We start from the raw sequence: 19,170 nt of genomic DNA, 5'->3' as shown, positions 1-19,170 counted from the left end.
CTTCAGCTGCTGAAATATTAAACGGAGCTGCAGGTGCTTTAGAGTCTGACTGCTGTTCCTCTACAATAGCAGTGCTGTAGCCAGTTCACTCTGCATCTGCTGCATGAAGGGCTGTGTGTCACACCTGCTCTGTGACGAAGAAGAAGCAGCTTCTTATTCGCCACCTTCATGTCCGAATTTCCCCGTTCCACCTTAAAAAGCGGCAGCAGTTACATTGGGGCGCCTCAGGTCATATAGGAATAGGAAGCCAACTTCATCTCGTTGCTCTGTGAGCTCTGTAAGAGTTAACCCGGAGCTTCCGGATCCTCCTCGGTTCTGCTGTGGCCTATAGACCCTGGTGTTTGTGAACTGTATTATGTAAGATATTAATGCACTCTGCTTTTCATATCTGATATCATTATCAGTTGGTCATTATTCATTCCGTCATCTTACACCCTGGAGAACAGAGTCCATGCTTGTGTGGTGTTGAGCTCGTGCATCTGGGCCATGTTTACATGCTTGTGTACTGTATGACAGAGTGCACTATTAAGAGTCTCATAATGTGGGGTTAGATGCATTAGCTTAAAGGGGAATGCCAGCATTTTTCAGAATTTCTGCATAATTAAATTATTAAGATGTAAACAAAGTGTTGTAGGTTGTTTTTATGTGAAATGCACCATTCTAGAGAAACTTACCCAGACAGAATTGTTCACAATGGTGGTGATAGGAACCAGACTTCCGAATGCCTCTAAAAGCTACTCACAGAAAGCTGTTACAGGAAATAGTTGTAAATACATTATTGCATTAGTGCATCATCTGCAATCTGCATTATCTATATATGACTCAGATAATGCAGATTGCAGATGATATATTTATATATATATATAGAGAGAGAGAGAGAGAGATTTTAGAAAAAAAATACAACATTTGCTCAATCCTTCTAGCACAGTTAATCAAGTTTTGTCAAATTATTTAGTGACAAACATCAGTTTAAACGTCTTGAAACTTGATCTTAATATCAAAAGTGGCAGGTCTAAATGAGGGTAGAGGTTTTCTACTTTTTTTTTTAGCTTGTTTTTGCTAAAGTCATAACATGAATATAAACCAGACTCTTTCACCACGTTCACCTGCAGACCAGGGCACGAAAACGACTTGTTTAACCATAAATCTGTTTGAACGTATTTGTATCGGTTACTTCTTGTCTTTGTGTAGTAAAATATAAAGCAAATAAAATCATGAAAATGGTCATATGCCAGAATAAACCAACCAAGTTAAAAGGATTGGATCACTGGAAAATCAGACTTGCGCAGATTTGTTCCTTAGCATAAATGTAATCGATCAGCCAAGACATGTTCAGTTTTACGCCGGAGCTATGGGTCTAAGATAAAGGAAGTCTGTATCACCAAAAAAAGGTGAAGTAGACTTCAATTACTTTTTAGCCACATTAGTCTACTATCTCCTACACTGAAAAGGCGAACTTGAGACGCCAAACATGTCTTGGCTGATTAAGTCTGTTGGTGGTAAGGGGAGAACCTGTTCCTGTCATGATTTGTCAGTGAACCTTTCTTTTAACAAATAAATCTGAACAGAAATAAAAAGGAATACATAATATACAAATATACAATGCTACCCTAATTCCATGAAATGTAGTGGAGGAAAGGATACGGTGTGAACTGATGGTTGTCCATTATCTGTTTTATGATATTTCATAAGGTGCAGAGGCTAGATTACAGTAAGAACCTAACCTAGTGGTTCCCAACCTTGGTCCTGGAGTACCCCTGCCCTGGACATTTTAGGCTTTTTCCTTGCTCCCAACACACCTGATTCAACGTATCAGCTAATTAACAGGCCTTTCCTGAGCTGAAGTGTGTGTGTTAAAGCAGGAAAACACAGAAATTGTGCAGGGCAGGGAGTATCCCAGGTCCAGGGTAGGGAACCTGTGATCTAGGCTATGCTACTGGATTACAGTTAGGAAGGCTCTCCTGAGATACGGTCTGTAAGGGTCGAAGGCTGGGTTTGGTGCAGTTGGTTAGCATGTGGTTTGGCATGTCAGGTGGCTGAGAGACGTCTGCATCCAAAACTGACCTGCATGTACAGTAATGGCGCCCTCTTTTGACTGATAGAAGCATTCCAACCTGCTGTAGAACTAAACAGGAAAACAAGCAGCACCAAATAAATACATACTCTCCTGTTAAATCCTACAGGGCAAATAGTCATTAGATTAGCTGAGGTTTAGAGTTTGATACAAGTTTAAAACTCAATTGCTGTGTCCTTGGAAGCTGCGGTTTTAATTAAGGCAGTATTATTTGATTAAAAACACTTAAATGAATAGTGTCCGGTTGGTGGTGTTCATTTCAATGAGTAGTGTTCATTTCTGAGTGGTAGACTGGTAGATTTTAATTGATCATTTTTAGGAGACACAGGCACTAAATGTAACACAAATAAAAAGAATATTGTACACATATACCCAGTGATGTACACAGACTTTGGAAAGAGTACACGGGCAGAGGGGTGGACTGGGATTTTCTGAGAAAAGGAGATTTAACAACTGATTTCTACTAGACCTGTGTAAAATTTACTATTGTTATTGAATTTTAACATTTATTAAAGCAATAAGCTATTAGAGGTCACGTGTTACCCATACCAGGATAAAGACCTCTGTTTCAGGTTGTGCCTCATAAGACCCCTTAACTCACTACAGTGCATGCTTACTGCTTTTTATAAAACAATAACTTTGCACAATATGGTAAAATATAGAGGTGTTTTATGTGTGTGTGTGTGTGTGTGTGTATAAATATATATATATATATACACATTACAGGAGCTTTATGACACCCCATTCTAAATCCATAGGCATTAAAATGGAGATGGTCTCCCCTTTGCAGCTCTAACAGCTTCCGCTCTTCTGGGAAGCTTTCTACAAGATTTTGAAGTGTGTCTGTGGGAATTTTTGCCCATTCGTCCAGAAGAGCATTTATGAGGTCAGGCACTGATGTTGGACGAGAGGGCCTGGCTCGCAATCTCCATTCTAGTTCATCCTAAAGGTGTTTGATGGGGTTGAGGTCAGGGCTCTGTGAGGGCCAGTCGAGTTCTTTTACACCAAACTCATCCAGCCATGCCTTTATGGACCTTGCTTTGTGCACTGAGGCTCAGTCATGTTAGAACAGAAAAGGTTCTTCCCCAAACTGTTCCCACAAAGTTGAAATTGTATAATTGCCCAAAATGTCTTGGTCTGCTGAAGCATTAAGATTTCCCTTCACTGGAACTAAGGGGCCTAGACCAACCCCTGAAAAACAACCCCATAGCATCATCCCTCCTCCAGCAAACTTTACAGTTGGCACAATGCAGTCAGGCAGGTAACGTTCTCCTGGCATTCACCAAACCCAGACTCATTCATCATGCTGCCAGATAGAGAAGCGTGATTTGTTACTCCACAGAATAAGTTTCCACTGCTCCGGTCCAGTGGCAGCGCTTTCACCACTCCATCCAACACTTGGCATTGTGCATTTTCTTAGGCTTACGTGTAGCTGTTCAGCTGTGGAAACCGTTTCTTGAAGCTCCTAACGTGCAGTTCTTTTGCTGATGTTGCTTCCAGAGGCAATTTGGAACTTTTTAGTGAGTGATTCAACAGAGGATAGACACTGTGACACTTCAGCACTTGCAGGTCCCCCTCTGTGTGTTTTTCGTGGGTTCTACCGCTTTGTGGCTGAGCTGTTGTTGCTTCTAGGTGCTTCAATTTCACAATAATAGCACTTACAGTTGACAGGGGCAGATCTAGCAGGACAGAAATTTCACAAACTGACTTGTGGCAGGGGTGGCATCGTATGACAGAGCCATAAAGTGTTTAAAGTCACTGAGCTCATTAGTACGACCCTCTACTGCCAGTCCCAATACTTCTGTCTATATAGTGTCCATATAGTCTTTTGTTTCAGTTGATCTGATTCTGATATTACTTGAAGGTACATCCAGAATACCAGCAGTTTAGCTGCGTATCAGGTTGACTCATGCTCATTCTGACAGAGCAGTCACATTTAATTTAACGCTCAGCTGCGCAACAAACCCCTGAAGTTACTGGTTTAGCTGGACTTGTATAATACTGTGACTGAGTAACTATTAAGCTAAGGATGGAACAGTAGCCCCAGATGTATTAAAGGGCCTATATCCTATATTTTTTGTTTTTAAAATTTTGTTTCTGCTGTCCGCTTACAAAGTTATTACTGTTTTGTGTACCAAAAACAGCGGTACTTAATTTTTCTGTGGCTTTTTTGTAACTCCTCTTCATCCATTACAATTAAACAGGCTGTTTTTGCGACTATGCCTTTAAGATTATTATGTAAGTGAGCTCTGTTTTGACTGTCCTTTACTGTACCTCATAAAAAAAAATTGGGCAGTTTTTGCATTTTATTTTATTCACTGTATGGACTGGAGGGACTGAACAGTATGCTTTGAAACTTTAAAACATTTAACATGCTACCTCTAACTCTTTTACTTAAAATAAGCATGGAAAAATAGATTTTCCTTAATATGGTCCCTTTAAGAGGTGATCCACCAATTTACTATATAACTGGAGCCCATCAACAAATTGCCTTGCTCAGATGATGTGTTGTCTTGCCAAATTTGTGTGTACCAAAGTTATGAAGGCATTTCAGTTTTAATTTTTAAGAAATTGTTGCGGAGTTTTCTTTGTTTGACTTTATAGGTAAATGAGGGGAAATTGTTTTTGAAGCTGACCAGTGTGACACGGTGGCGCAACAACATCTGTCCACAACGCTTTCTGCAAATTTCCCATAATTACTTGGATTGTGCTTTTCAGTACATGATATTGTGGTGGGGTTTATTGTGAGCATAACATTACTGAGTCTTCACTTCTAACTCTTTGCATGCTGTAATACTTTTGGTGTGATTGTTGAATTTCTCTGTTCAACACTGAAATATGGTGATTGCATAACATCCTCTAATTTGGGCAAACTGCTGCTTTTAAACATGATAATTGCTCCCCATACAGTCATACAGTCATACAGGTGCAGCTGTCATCTAACCACCAACCTGAAGCGATCTAAATATAGTTACATTCATTATTTATTTATTTATCATTTTATTTTCAGCTGTGAGTCGGTGCATCAGCAGTTTTGCTTTATTGAAGAAGTTCACTGACAAATAACAGCATATCTAATCACATTTTACCCAGAGGAGTCATTTTTACCAAGATACACCTAGAATTGTGATATTTTAAAAGAATTATAAGGAGATGTTGGAGTGAGTGCCAATTTAAGGATTTTCTTCAAGGCGAAGGATATCAGTTTTGCCTGGAATCGGGATTAATGTGATAGTGAGATTAGCACATTTAGATTAGTTGTCTTTTTATGGATTGATGATGAAACACATCTACATGGATGAGCCTTACTAAAAACTATTTCTGAAGCTGTTGGAGTCTTGTGATTACTCATGGTTTGAATAAAACTCTGTGACTTGTATCCAGAGCGCTAATAAATGTGATTTGACAAAGCAGCAGATATTGTTCAGGCCTAGCCAAAGTAAACAGGCTGCTTGGCACACATTGCGAGGTCTAAATACACAATTTAGTGCTCAGGGCTTACGTAACAGGTGCGCTTGGCCACCTAAATCCTTTCAGTAACTAGGATTCTGTTTATATGCTACTGTGTCGGCCGGGCGGTACTTGCTTTCTTAATGGCTTGTTTTTAAATGATAGTTCTGTGGCTGATACAGTCTGTTAGAATGCAGTCTTACATCTCTCATCTGTTGTTTACACTGTGAGGTGGAATGTCTTTTAGAAAATTTCTGGTTTGGGCTACTATTTTTGCAGAATAGAAAATAAAAAGTTTGGTATTCTCAAACTTATTAAAGGTACGATTCACTTTCCAGTCCATATGTGGAAACTAAGCTGCAAAACAGCCAATTTTAAATACACTGTTTTGCAAAAACCAATACATTTACATACATTTTTACATACGTCTATTCAGCCTACCGCAGGTTAGCCCCACCCTTTCATGTTGAAATTATGAGATGTGTTTTAGCCCAGGCTGCTTTTGAATGATGCCTAATACAGGGCAGCCAATCAGAACAGAGGTTATTTGCTTATTGTTGCTGTCGCAACAAAAACTCATATCTTCAGAATGGTAACTTTACAGGAAATAATATTCTCAACTTTGAATGGAAGTTAATTGTTGTTGTTTTTTTTTTTTTTTTCCAAGTCACTTTTGGAGCATTTCTATCGATCCATTCATCATGTGATTCATAGTACAGTGTAAAGTACTGGATTGTACAATTCTTAAAAAAAAATAGAAAATAGAGATACAGTGTCTTGTTCTGACAGAATATACATATATATATATATATATAGAAGTCTTAAAGGCAGAGCCTGTTTTGTAGTTCTAAGGGATAAAGAAATGTTGAAAAATCGTCATATAAAAATAAATTTGAACTTTCTTGGTTCATCAAGCACACATACGAGAAAAAAAAGCATTGAGGAAATGGGCCCTTTAATGTCAATATTTTGGTTAGTTCATTCATATGTTCATGTTTCTTTGTCATGATAGGCCCAGTTGCTAACTCACATAGACAATTATATAATTAAAACTTACCAGCTTAAAACTTCCCTCTGTCATATCACTCCCTGTGCAAATCCCAGAAAAGACAGCCAATCAATAGGTACGCTCTGGTTCACATCATTGCCTAAAACTGACTGCTGTCAAAAGGGATATTGTGTGGTACTTTGCACAATGCGCAGACACAGAGCCAAATTAGAACTAAATCCAGGGCAATGCCAGTGAATAGGCTTAGAGTTCCACACCCCTCAGGAATTTCTCTCCGTAATGAGAGAGCGAGAGTTGTCATTTTGCTTCGGGCCTCTGTAGTCTTCACTTAGTTAATGTACAGTTAAGCTACTTCACTTTAGTGAATAGCTCTTGCCTAATTTAACTTCCTTGGGCATGTAGCATTCCCCTTGTATCCTCTAATTTTATTTATTATTTTTTTTATTTACTTTGGACATTTTCCATACTTATTGGCGGGTAAGTAAAATGTATCAGTGTAAGAGGAAAGGCATCCCAGTGAGCCATAAATAGCTCCTTCGCTGTGACTGATCACAGAGCTTATTAGAAGAGGCCAGGGAGATCGGAGCGTACCTTCCCCCCGTGCTGTATTTCAGTTTGGAGTTTACTTTGCGAAATCTTTTGCAATGCCAGTTGTGTCTGCCTCCATGGAGCGGCACCAGCACAGTGAGTTTCAGCATGGTTTTGGTGGTGTCGGGGAGTTTCAGGGGTGTATGAAACTGGTTGCACTGTTTCCTGTACTTGTTTTTGTTTTTTAGAAGACTTTCTCACTTAGTCTCACTTAATGTTCAGGACAATTCAGAACATTTTGTCTCACTATTTGTGCTGTTTTCTATTTGTTGCTCACTTGTTGTCTCATTTTCATTGTCAAATTAGGCTTTTTTAAGAGGTGTGGCATGGTGTAGTATTATTTTATGGCCCATAGTTGTATGTCAGGTCCTCACAATGGATATGAAGTTATTCTGAGGCTTCTAGTTGATTAAAAAAACACTATTGTGTGTGTTCCTCTAGTGCAGCTATTGTTGAAATCATGTGGGTTGAGTGACTAAGGATTATTATTTGTCTTTCTCCTCTTTGGAGATATGAAAGGACTTAAAGCTGTTTGTTATGAACCAGGCCTCGCTTTTATCTTTTATCCTTTATCCATTACAAAGATGCCTTTAATCCCCTAGAGCATTTATTATTGCCTACATCAAAATGTTTTAATATATGTAAAGCCTGACTTATACTTATCCATTTCAGATGGCCCTTTGAGACCATGTAACAAAACAGAATTGTTTTTTATGCAGCTGCAAAGGACACATTTATTTGAAAATGAACTGAAAAGGCAGTATATAGTGTGAATATTAGCCTTTTTTCTCAAATGTAGTCTGATGTTTAGTACAATAAATTGAACATATTTTCTTCTTTGTGACTGAAGCATGTTTCACTTTTCATTCACACTCAGCCCAAGTAAAGAGTTTGTCTCGCTCTGTGTTTCTGTGCTTAGGTGCGGAGGGGGAGATGACTAAAGAGGAAGTGCTGAGGGAGTCTTCAGAAGGAGAAGCTGTGCTGGACAGGTACAGGGTCCTGTCCCACACCACTGCTCGGCCAGTTATTCACCAGGTGGCATCAGCACCCATGCCCACTGACTCTGGTAAGGATTTGAAGCATGCAGTAGATAGAGGGCAAAGAGCGTCATGTGTAGGATGGTTATCAGTAGTGATTCATCATTTTACCCTTTAAGCCCTAATTATTCAATCCTATACTTCAGTTTAATTTAATTCAAATAAGTTGTCTCACTGAATACGGATCAACGAGCTTGCCTGGACTCGCTTGAACAATCGATTATGATTTGATATAACCAAGGCTTATTGATTCCTGCTAATTTGTGCAGACTTGAGTTCTGCAATGTTTGAACACCAGCAGTTTTCTTTAGATGTGAAGAACTTGTAAAACTGTTTGGCAGGACTTTAGATATCCAGATTGGTGTCTAGTCAAATCGATTAGGGTGTCACTATCAATTATATTAGTTACAAGTAATCTTTATAAATTGTATACACATAGAGTACTGCAGTTCATACTGTTACCTGCTGTTATATGTAGTTAATATTTCTGTGATTCTGTTGTATCAACCCATATTTAGTAGTCCCCCTTTCTGCAAATACCCACTGTGCTACTGTATTTTGTTTATTGTACGTATTTCACCTGTGTTTTGTTCACGTTGTTCGCCTTTGCTCATCTGCCTGTCTACATCTACATCTACATCTATCTACCTAACTTGTTTCTATACATTTTACTTGTTTTAAAATGAATTTAAATAACAAATAAGTTAAGAAGTTATACAAATAGTTAAACAATAATATTTACAATATAATGATTATAGTACAGCATAAAGAGGAATATTTCCAGTGTCAAGAAAAATTAGATATATCAACTAAGTTTAAGACCGTTTCACTTGCCAAGACATCATATTTTCAGTGCATCTGCTTATTTACCTGTCTGTCTGTCTATCTAGCCATCCTTCTTATCTATCAAAGCTTCCAAAATGCTTAACTGGAAAGAAGATAAACAACAATTAAAACATCTTTAAAAATAAAAAAGACTATAAAATGTATAAAAAGTGTTGTGTCAGCCAGGCTTTTTTTCTGAAAAAAATATATATACAGTATAGTCATGCAAATTGACAGCTAATCAGTACCAATAAGATTGAGAGGATGCATATTTAATCATTTTTTTTTTTCAGATTTAAGTGAGTAACAGCCTGAAGATGAAATGAAATGTTTCTTTTCCATTGCAGACTTCTCCTTCTTTGACCCCGGTGACCCACAGTGTAGGGAGGTTCTGCTTGACCCTCAGACCACAGTTTCTGAGCTGTTCGCTGTGCTCAGGCAGTGGGTTCCCCAAGTCCAGAAGAATATCAGTCTCATAGGTAACGAGGTGAGTGTTTAGCTCTTCTCTCTTGCAGCTGTTGAAGAGATACACACAGGATTCTGTGCCTAATACTCTGGAGATTGAAAACTGATCCTTTGCGCTGTGTGGTGCGTGTGTGTCTGTGTGTGTGTGTGTAAGTGTATGTTTGTGGGTGTATGTTAGTGTGTAGGTGTAAGATCTCTTTGTGGTTGGTGCTTGCTGTAACATTATATTTGTGTTTATTTATGTGCTTCATTTTTTAGATTCTGAAGAGAGGCTGTGGGGTCAATGACAGAGATGGGCTTACTGACATGAGCCTGCTCCATTACTGCTGCAAAGCTGGTGCACCTGGCATTGGTGAGTAGAGCACATACTCAGTGTGCTACAAAAAATGTGTTTTATTTTTGATTTTTTTGTGTGTGCTCTTTATATCTAAACCAGTAGTTTTTATTTTCCCTTCCACCCAAATTTAGTCAAACAGCCAGGACATGTTTGGTGTCCAGAGGTTGCTTCAGTAGTTTTGGACTTCAGCTACGAGGCTGATTATCACAAACTTGCCTCAAACTGTGTCAAGTTGTTAAAAAATCTCAGACTTGCTTATTTGCTTTCTGACATTATATGACATACGGTTATCTATAAAACATAGACAAAAGTACAGTACAGCATTGAGGCTTCAAGATTATAGCTATGCTATACACTTTTGTCCCTTTTGGCAAGTATGTAATGATTTAGACATGCTGTTTGCATGATGATATTGTCCTGCACCAGTAACAGAATCCTCTTATCTCGGTGGTCAATAACCGTGGTAAACAATCAAAAAACCTTTACTTTTTTAGTTCCACAATTTTTGCAAGGTAATTTTATGAGGGTTCCTAGCACTGAAGTGGCTGCGGAGGTAATCACAGTAATAGATTGTGAGTTAAGGCTTAGTCTTTGTCGAGTAAAAGAACATAATAATAGCACAGTTACACTACTTGGCCACAAAACTGTTACTAATCTAGTAAGAAAGAACAGAATTGTGAACGACACACAGACTTTACCGTCTGAGGCTGTTTTGTCTGTGGCCACTTAGCCTCAGGCCTTTTTGTCTGAAATCGTTTTCAGCTGATGGACAGCTGCACAAGATTTGAGACATGCCAATGTTTGGAACCTAATGCTGTGGTCATAAGATGTTCTAAAACATACAGAATAAGATAGGAAGCTTTTTGTACATGTATAACATCTGCCTACCACAGAGTGCCCAAGGGCCCTGAGCATGTTCACCACCTTAGTTTTTTAGGAAACAGTCTCATCAATGTTAGGTACAATAAATGTGATATTATTGTAAACACTACCAAGCATGTTTAAAGCCCAATCCCATTTCTTATTTTTTACCCCTACCCCTTGTTTCACCTTTCATCTAGTGTCATCTTGCCCCTTGGAACTGAGTTACAACGAGTAGTGGTTGAAATCTTCCCGTACAAAATGGGACCCATCAAATAAAAAAGAACCGTACTTCATTAACAGACTACTAGCGCTGCTCTGTAGGCGACTCTACTGCCAGTCTACAGTGATAGCAGAGGAGGGTAAAGTTCAGCAACCTCACTGCTGGGCTTTAGTTACATTTAGGGCATCATATGCCTTCAAAGAGGGGGGGGATGCAATAATTATTTATTATTACCCACCCCTAATTCTTCAGTGATATGAAGCTGAAGTCAGCTATTCACCAGCTTCTAATTCAGATTTTCCCGTTCCACCTTAAATGGAGCAGCAGTGACACCCTTGGCACTTCAGGCGTCAATACTGCTAGATTATTTCAGGTGAAACGGGAAAGTTAGCTAGCTAGCTACCGAGACATCAGCGTACTACTAGTGATTTTTAATGCTAATCATGAAGAAAAGGACTATAATACATTGAAACCACATTAAACTAAGACAATCCAATGGTTATTGTGATTTTTTTAACAGAGAATACTCACCTTGTGGGTTTCTTTGGTCACTTGCGCAGCCATCTTGCTGTTTTTTCTTTTTTTTTTTCTTCCTTTTGGAGGGCCATGTAGCCCTAACACTTCACCCTACCCCTCTATCTCAACAAAAAATCAGGGACACCCCATCTCTAGACGTGAACGCGCAAACGGAGGGGTAAGGGCTAAGTGTTAGGGGCATGGTGTAAAATGGGATTGGGCCTTAAAGTTCAGTTATGTTCATCTATGGGAAATACTGCTGTCCTCCTATGGTTTCTGTGAAATGAATCAATTAATGAATGATGATATGACTTTTACCATGACTGGGCTGTTACAATGGTACGACAATTAACTGTCATGATGGAACAGGCCTATGGTGACATATAAACCTCCATTGCTTGTTAACTATATTAGCCTTGTAGCTCTAGTGCAAAATGAAAGAAGCAAACTTCAGACACCAAAGCTGTTTAGGCAGATCAAATACGTTTAGGATACTGGGAAATTTCTTCAACAGGCTACTTTTTAAGACCAAACATGCTACTGCTGTCATGCACAAGACATGTTGTTTTTAAACTTTAATAACTTTACAACCGATCAACACACTAAGGCTGAATAAGTTGGTGATATAATTTAGAGTTTTGTGACCAGTATTGCAGTTTAGATTTAAATGCATTTATATTCTATTAATTAAGCTCAAGGCCTTTTTCTCACCACGAAGTTCAGCACATCCATTTTTTTGGGACTTGAGACTTGAACGCTAAATGTAGGGTCATGTCAGCCTGCCAGTTCACAAGCTCTGTGTTATTAAGTTAAATTTCCCTGGTTAAGACTTGTAGAATAGTGTAGGATATAATTAAAACTACAGTTCTTGCGATTTGAAAATTGCAATTGATCTTGCATTTAATCCATCACTGTGCATCATACATCAAATCCCCGGCCCAGTCTGCACTACATAAACTCTATGTTGAATGTTTTTGTTAAATAACAGGCACATCTGATAAGAGGAGTTTGTGCTGAATTAGACTACATAGAGCACTTGATAATAATATATCACCAAGTTGCACCCCAAAATATTAAGATATACCCTGTTTAGTCTTTAGTCTTAAAGGGTTAAGAGCTTGCTGGACCTCTTACTGCCACCAGCTCCAGGTCTTTGAAAGGGCTCAGTTGTGTACATGGCCTGTATGTGTAGGTGATGCAGAGAATGCGGCGAGCTTTGCCCGGAAGCTCTTATCTCTGGGAGCCGAGCCGTCCCTGCGCAGCCGCTGGACCAACATGAACGCCCTGCACTATGCTGCATACTTCGATGTTCCACCTCTCATCCGCGTTGTGCTGCAGGCGAGCCAGCCAGGAGGTGAGGGAGTGTTACAGAGCAGCAATAATGACCAAATTCTGTCGCCAAAAATTACTCTTACAAACAAAAGAGGAACTCTGTAATGTTTTTTGTGTTGTTTGTTGTGTTTCAGAAGTGGACGCCACCTGCAGCGATTTCGACTTTGGCACTGCCCTGCACATTGCTGCCTCTAACCTCTGCACCTCTGCAGTCCGCTGCCTGCTGGAGCTCGGAGCCAATCCTGCATTCAGGGTACACACAGATACACATCCTCTAAAAAGGAGCTGCCCGGATTTAACCGAGCACCATGCACATTTTCATACATAGTCTGTTGGAACAAAACTTTGTATATCCAAAAATGTTATTTTACAGGATGAGGAAAAAAAAAAAACACTCTTAACTTTTAATGAAAGTGTAACTAGATTTTGAACCATTTCTATTGGTTTAATTGTCATGACACTTTGACACAGTGTAAAAGGGCAGCTGGTGTTTTCAAATTATATAGAAATAAATAAAAAAAAGAAAAACAACAAAACAAAAAAAACTACACAAATGGACATACCATGTTACAATGAGACGTTTGGTTTCTCACTACTCGCGGATGCCCCCAGCAATCTTAATGATTTATTAAATTCGACCACCAGCTCACTTGATTTAATTAAATTAAATCGGGACTGATTAGTTTAATAAATTAATAAACAAATAAGTTAAAAAACTTCTTATGTTAATACAGGTTTGTTTTGACAGTAGCCTTTACTGCTTCCCACATTTTATTTATGACAGTGAAAATAGTCATCATATACAAAACATTTTTACAGGTTAGTTAAGGACAGAGTAGTTTTTGAACTGTGCATATTTGCGCTTTGTGATTGAATTTATAGCAGAGTGGTTAAGTCAATCCCTCTGCATTCCCACCTATGTAATTAAGTCAGTTTGCCCACATATATGGTAATTAGATCCATTGTCATCACTGTAACCCATATTGCGGTTACTGTAAAAATATGATGAATATTGCAGCCCTAGGTATAGCATAAATATACATTCTCTGTCCCAAATAAGCATCATATTGTAAGCATTCTTGGAATTGTATATTATGCTCCATTCCTGATACATGATGCAGTAAGAACCCAGCATGCAGTATTTTTACCTAAGGCACCAAGTGCACCGGCTTTATCCAAATACCCTCTTTCATATTTAGATTTCTGGGGTAGCAGTGATGGTATTAAGAGAACCCACACGCTATCGGACTCTTTAAAGATGGCCCGCATGCACACACACACGGCTGGGTTTTCTTTCTCGCTTTCAGCCTGCTCCCACAGGCATGAAGTTAAATTAGCCATGCTCATTTCTTTTCCTAAACTCATTTTACACTCGCAAAGCGCTACAGCCAGGGGTCCTGAGCCGCTCAAACAGATGATGCCACAGTCTCTGGATGGTAATTATTGGTATTATTTACCCTTTTGTAAAACGCAAACCCTGTATTCATGGATGCCTTCAAGCAGAGAGATGAAACGTCAGGTTTTTCCGTGCCATGTCATGGTGGGCGGTTTGCTCTGTTAGCACTATTGTCCGAAAGCCAAGTTGTGCTACGGCTGCTGAAAGCAGGCTAGTTCCTCACTCAGACAAACTCCTAAATCATGTTTGTATGTGACATAAGTCTTCTGACTCTCCTTGCCACCGTCCATCATCATCAGCGAGGGGAGGTTTTTGATCGCGGTGTCGGACTGAGGACGTAAAGTGCATATCCTGTCACTTAGACATGTGGCTCAGTAGAGGTGACAGTGTAAATAAACAAACACAAAAGTGAAGCAACAGTTTCTTAGTCAAATAGATTAAAATAACAGTGGACGGTTTGGCCACAAATTTATATCATGGTGCAATTACAATTTTGGACAGTTTTGGTTTATATCACAGTAAAGTGTTAAGTATTTAAATTGAAACATACTTTTAATTAAAACGTTTTTGATGCTTGAACTGCTGTTTGTGAGATTGTTTTGTTAAAATTGAAAGATGTTGCATTTCTGAGTTAGGAGATTCGTTGGGTCAGATTTTGCAAAATCAACATTACACTGGTGAAGACTTCATGACTATAGTAGATGATTCACAAACATCCTCAGAAGACACGTCCTTTCTCTGAGTTCTCTTCGAATATGTACCTGCAAAGGGTGCTCAGGAAAGGGGTCTGAAACACAACCAATGTTACAAAATGCTCTTCCATACATTGCGTGCATTTCTAAGAGAAAGGCCTCTAAATTCCCCAAATATATGAAGTTTAGCTTTAAGAAAATCTGTTTTTCTAAATTAACTGGCTTCTGGTTCTGAAATGTGCCATCAGTTTTAATAAGAACCATATTCAACAGTTGAAGTAAATTTAAAATACTTTTATTGTGCAAAATGCTTAAAAAACATAACAGGATATATAGAAAATGATGTGGTATTTATATAGTCGTATGCAAAAGTTTGAACACCCTGGTCAAATTACATATTTTGATGATTTGAAGTGAAAGTAAGTTACAAACAATGTTAAGTATTGTTAAATCAAATCCTCTATGGAAAAAAAACAAACCTTAAATATGACCCTTTTCTAGAGGTGGGTAATCCAGGTCCAAAAAGTAAAAACCCTCCCCAGGATTTTGTTCCCACTGCCTGAACACCTTTGCTGCGGGTTTAAGCAAATTAGAGAAGTCAAGCAGTTGGAACAAAATCCAGGGTTTTTACTTTTTGGACCTGGATTACCCACCTCTACCCTTTTCTGCAAATTGTAGTGCACAATTTTTGAGTTTAACATATTGAAAGAAAAATAAAACAAAATGTGCCATACCTTTTGCACTGGCTACATGTTATGTTTTCTTTTTCCTCCCCAATTAGTTGAATTCAGCAATTAAACAGTAATTGTGTATTAAAATGCACAGAAGTGTGTTCTCTGTAGAAGACATGAGCAGGGGTGCCCAAATTTTGCTTGCAACTGTAGGTAAGCATGTACCAGCTTCTCTGGGCTCAGCAAAAACTGTGCTCAATGTTGTTTCACATTCAAATGTCAGACTACAGCTGACTGCACAGTGAGAGACAGGCCTGACTAAGCCATTCAGCTAAATGGAATAACCTTTGTTTGTATGCTGTGTGATCAGCACATATTTGTGTCATACTGTTATATAGATCATAACAAAACTCATGCCTTAAGAAGAAATACTGGGGCATCACATGGACTAGAATCTTGCCCACTACTAGTTTTAAGCTTAGTTACAACATTGTTCCAGCTATTGTTTATGTTGCCCTGTGCCATGATAAACAGTTTTAGTTATGTGTCTGTTGCCTATTACACATTGCGCTAGCGCTGATATAGTGGCCAGATGACTTGGTGAGTGGGATAAGGGTGCGAATGCTGCCTTTAGTGAAAAGATGAAGGTGGCATTGCATATAGGAAGAAAAACTATCGAGGGCAACTCAATAAACAGAGGAATAAGTGTGCTTTGTTCATGCAACACTGCCTGTTCTGGGTTGAGAAAGATTTGTTCCTCATGCTCTTGTGCTTTAATTATTGCTTTTGGCCTCAACTCTCAAGTTGTACTGTCAGCAAAATTCCTCATGAGGTTAATTAACAGTTTACTTCCTCCCTTTACTTGGGTCGCTTGACGACAAGAACACAGATGCAGGAAAGAATGGAAAAAAAATAGTCTTTGAAGTGCCCAGATCATGGAAAACTGAATTTTTTTCCTCCCTTTTTTTTGAAATAGGAGTTTTGTAGTGTGTAAACGTTTAAAACATACTGTCTGCTCTGTAAAGTCCATACACCTGTATATCACTGCTGTCGGAACAAAACCATATCTCTAAAATGATAACTTCACAGGAGGAGTAAACATGCTTTACTCTTAATTTGAGATAATGGAACCAGACATTTTGCCAAATAATTTTGGGCCATTTCTTTTGGTCCATTCATCCTGAAATTTAGACACAATGTAATGGACAACTTTCAAATTATGACAAAAACTGAAAAACAATAAACATAGAGATATGAGGTTTTGTTCCAGCAGCAGTGATATGCAAAATAAGCTGAAACAACATCCTGTTTTGTTTTTTGTGATGTCAGGAAAACTAGCTCATTTACATATGTCAGCCTATTCAGCTTACAGCAGCTTAGCCCCACCCAGTCACACTGAGGTTATAAGGAGTGTTTCAGTCCAGACTGCATTTCGAATGGGCAGCCACTCAGAGCCAGCTCATTTACATTTATCAGTCTTAAAGGCACAGTCTGTTTAATTCTAAGCAGTAAAGAGAGGTTGGGAAATGTCATTTGAGGATAATTTATGGCTATTTTTGGTATATAAAATCAAACAAATGTTTGAATTTGACCTCAGAGGAAAACATTACATATTTTTATGGAAATACTAACCTAAACATCAAATACACATCTAAGAACTTAATGGAAACAGTTTAAATATACGTAAAATCACCCTGTAAACTATTCTATGTGTGTCTGCACTTATTTGTGGAAATAGATCTATTGAACATACTTAAGTATTCTGTCAGTAGGCAGTTCTAGTCCTCAGACAGTAATGCTGAATGGCACCACTTGGGGGCAGTGTGGCAATGTTTTAGCACCATAAACTCCGCTCACAACTGAATTAAGCTTCGGCTGACAGCGTGCTGCAGTGTGATGACCCTGTTTTCAGTGCATCATCAGCTGCAGTATGAAGCGAAGACTCAATCAATAGCTGTGGCCGTTCTCACCTCATATTAGTCGCAGATAACCTAATGTCACTGTCTAAATAGAGTGGAAAAATTCGGTACATATTCCCTGTGCTCAGCACTTGGGCTAAGTAATTCTGTAATATTACATATGCTGTTGGATTTGCGATCAGATGTCATTCTGTTACTTTATCATACAGAACGCCAATAGCAGTTTCATTTCAGGCTGTCTATACTAGGACTTTGTTGTAGCTGTGTCAGTTCAGTTGGACCTTATCTGCTGGATATCATATCCCAACAGCAAACTGCTTCAGCTTGCCAACCAGAAAGCTGTGATGTTTTCACAGGGAGTACAGGGAGTGATGAATGAGCGTGTCTGCGATTGTGTCTACATCTGTGTGACTGTGAGAGAGAGAGAGGCTCACAGAGTAATGCGCATAAGCCTTTTCTTTATGTTTACTTTTACCAGCCGACTGGTTTTCAGGTCAACTTGTATATCTGTAGGTCAGTCGCAAAATGTTGCACGTCCCAATTCTTCCACTTTTAAGCAAATAATACAGTGTTTATCAAAGTTCTGGCAATAGTTTAGAATGGTGAATAGCTGGCTTGGACAGTGTGGCCGAAGGACACTGCTAGTCAGCATGGTGGCATTTAAATCAGCATATCTTTCTGTCAGTCAGCGCTTCCACCATCCATCAAAAAGTATTTGCTCCTCCTGATTTCTACTGTTTTACATCCGTTTACGTGATCATATCAAAAATTTGAAGGATTTTTTTTTTGCCTACATTAACCATGTGAGAAAGTAATAGCCCCTCTAAACTTAATCACTGGCTGGTTGGGCCACTTTGAGCAGCCATAACTGCAAACAGGGGCTTCCTACAGCAGTCTTTTACATTGTTTACATTACAGGAATTGTGGCCCACTCGTTTTTGCAGAATTGCTTTAATTCAGCCACACTGGAGGGATTTCAAGCATGAGCTGCCCGTTTAAGGTACTGCCATAGCAACTCAATGAGGTTCAAGGCAAGACTGTGACTAGGCGACTGCGAAAACTTACTCTGATTTCTCTTGAGCTTCAGATCACAAACTAATGACTGGATATTCTCCTGTAATGTTCTCTAGAGGAGAGCAGAATTCATGGTTCCGTCATTCAGGTCCTGAGGCAGCAAAGCATCCTCACTGTCATGCAACCACCGCCGTGTTTCACTGTTGGTGTGACGTTCTTATTGTGGAAAGCTGTGGTAGTTTTACTCAAGACATAATAGGAACGCTGTCTTTCAATAGGTTCTACAGAAGTCCACAAAACATTATTCCAAAAGGCTTGGAAGGTTCATCAATGTGTTTTTTGGCAAATGTGAGATGGGTCTTTATGTTGCTCTTGGAAAGCTGTGGTTTTAGCCTTGCAACTCTTGCATGGGTTCTGTTTTTGCCCAGTCTACTTCTAATGGTGGAATCATGAACACTGACCTTATTTGAGGCACGTGAGGCTTGCAGTTCCTTAGTTGTTCGTCTGGGTTCTTTTTTGGCTTCCTGAGTGAGTTGTTGCTGTGCTGTAGGCAGTGCTCTAGGCAGGCCACTTCTGGGAAGTTTTCAAGTTGTCTCCTTTTGGAGATAATGGCTTTCACTGTGATTTACTGTAGTCCCAGAACCTCAGAAACGGCTTTGTAACCCTTTAAACCCTTCTGTAGTTTCTTTTGATCGTGACATAGGGTGCTGCTTGTTGAGACCTTTTAACCTACTTCATATTCCTGGAAAGGTTATATTAAA

The 19,170-nt window shown here is 39.0% G+C and overlaps 1 protein-coding gene across 3 annotated transcripts in view; it reads left to right on the top strand.

Moving 5' to 3' along the window:
• The window catches only part of zgc:103755 (uncharacterized protein LOC449988 homolog), a 62,908-nt gene that overhangs the window by 262 nt on the left and 43,476 nt on the right, over positions 1-19,170 (top strand). For 2 of the 3 annotated variants that reach the window (XM_036593143.1, XM_036593145.1), the window contains exons 1-6: positions 7,114-7,217; positions 8,041-8,187; positions 9,331-9,470; positions 9,707-9,800; positions 12,578-12,739; positions 12,852-12,970. In XM_036593143.1, coding sequence (XP_036449036.1) covers positions 7,178-7,217; positions 8,041-8,187; positions 9,331-9,470; positions 9,707-9,800; positions 12,578-12,739; positions 12,852-12,970 — 702 coding nt within the window. In that variant the 5' untranslated portion in view covers positions 7,114-7,177. Of the gene's footprint in view, positions 1-7,113; positions 7,218-8,040; positions 8,188-9,330; positions 9,471-9,706; positions 9,801-12,577; positions 12,740-12,851; positions 12,971-19,170 lie in introns of those variants that run through there. The other variant, XM_036593144.1, reaches the window with a different exon arrangement.

The sequence above is a fragment of the Colossoma macropomum genome, unplaced genomic scaffold, assembly GCF_904425465.1.
Source record: "Colossoma macropomum unplaced genomic scaffold, Colossoma_macropomum, whole genome shotgun sequence".
Lineage (NCBI taxonomy): Eukaryota > Metazoa > Chordata > Actinopteri > Characiformes > Serrasalmidae > Colossoma > Colossoma macropomum.
The sequence above is the reverse complement of the archived record's forward strand: the minus strand, read 5'-3'. Positions and strand labels throughout refer to the sequence as shown.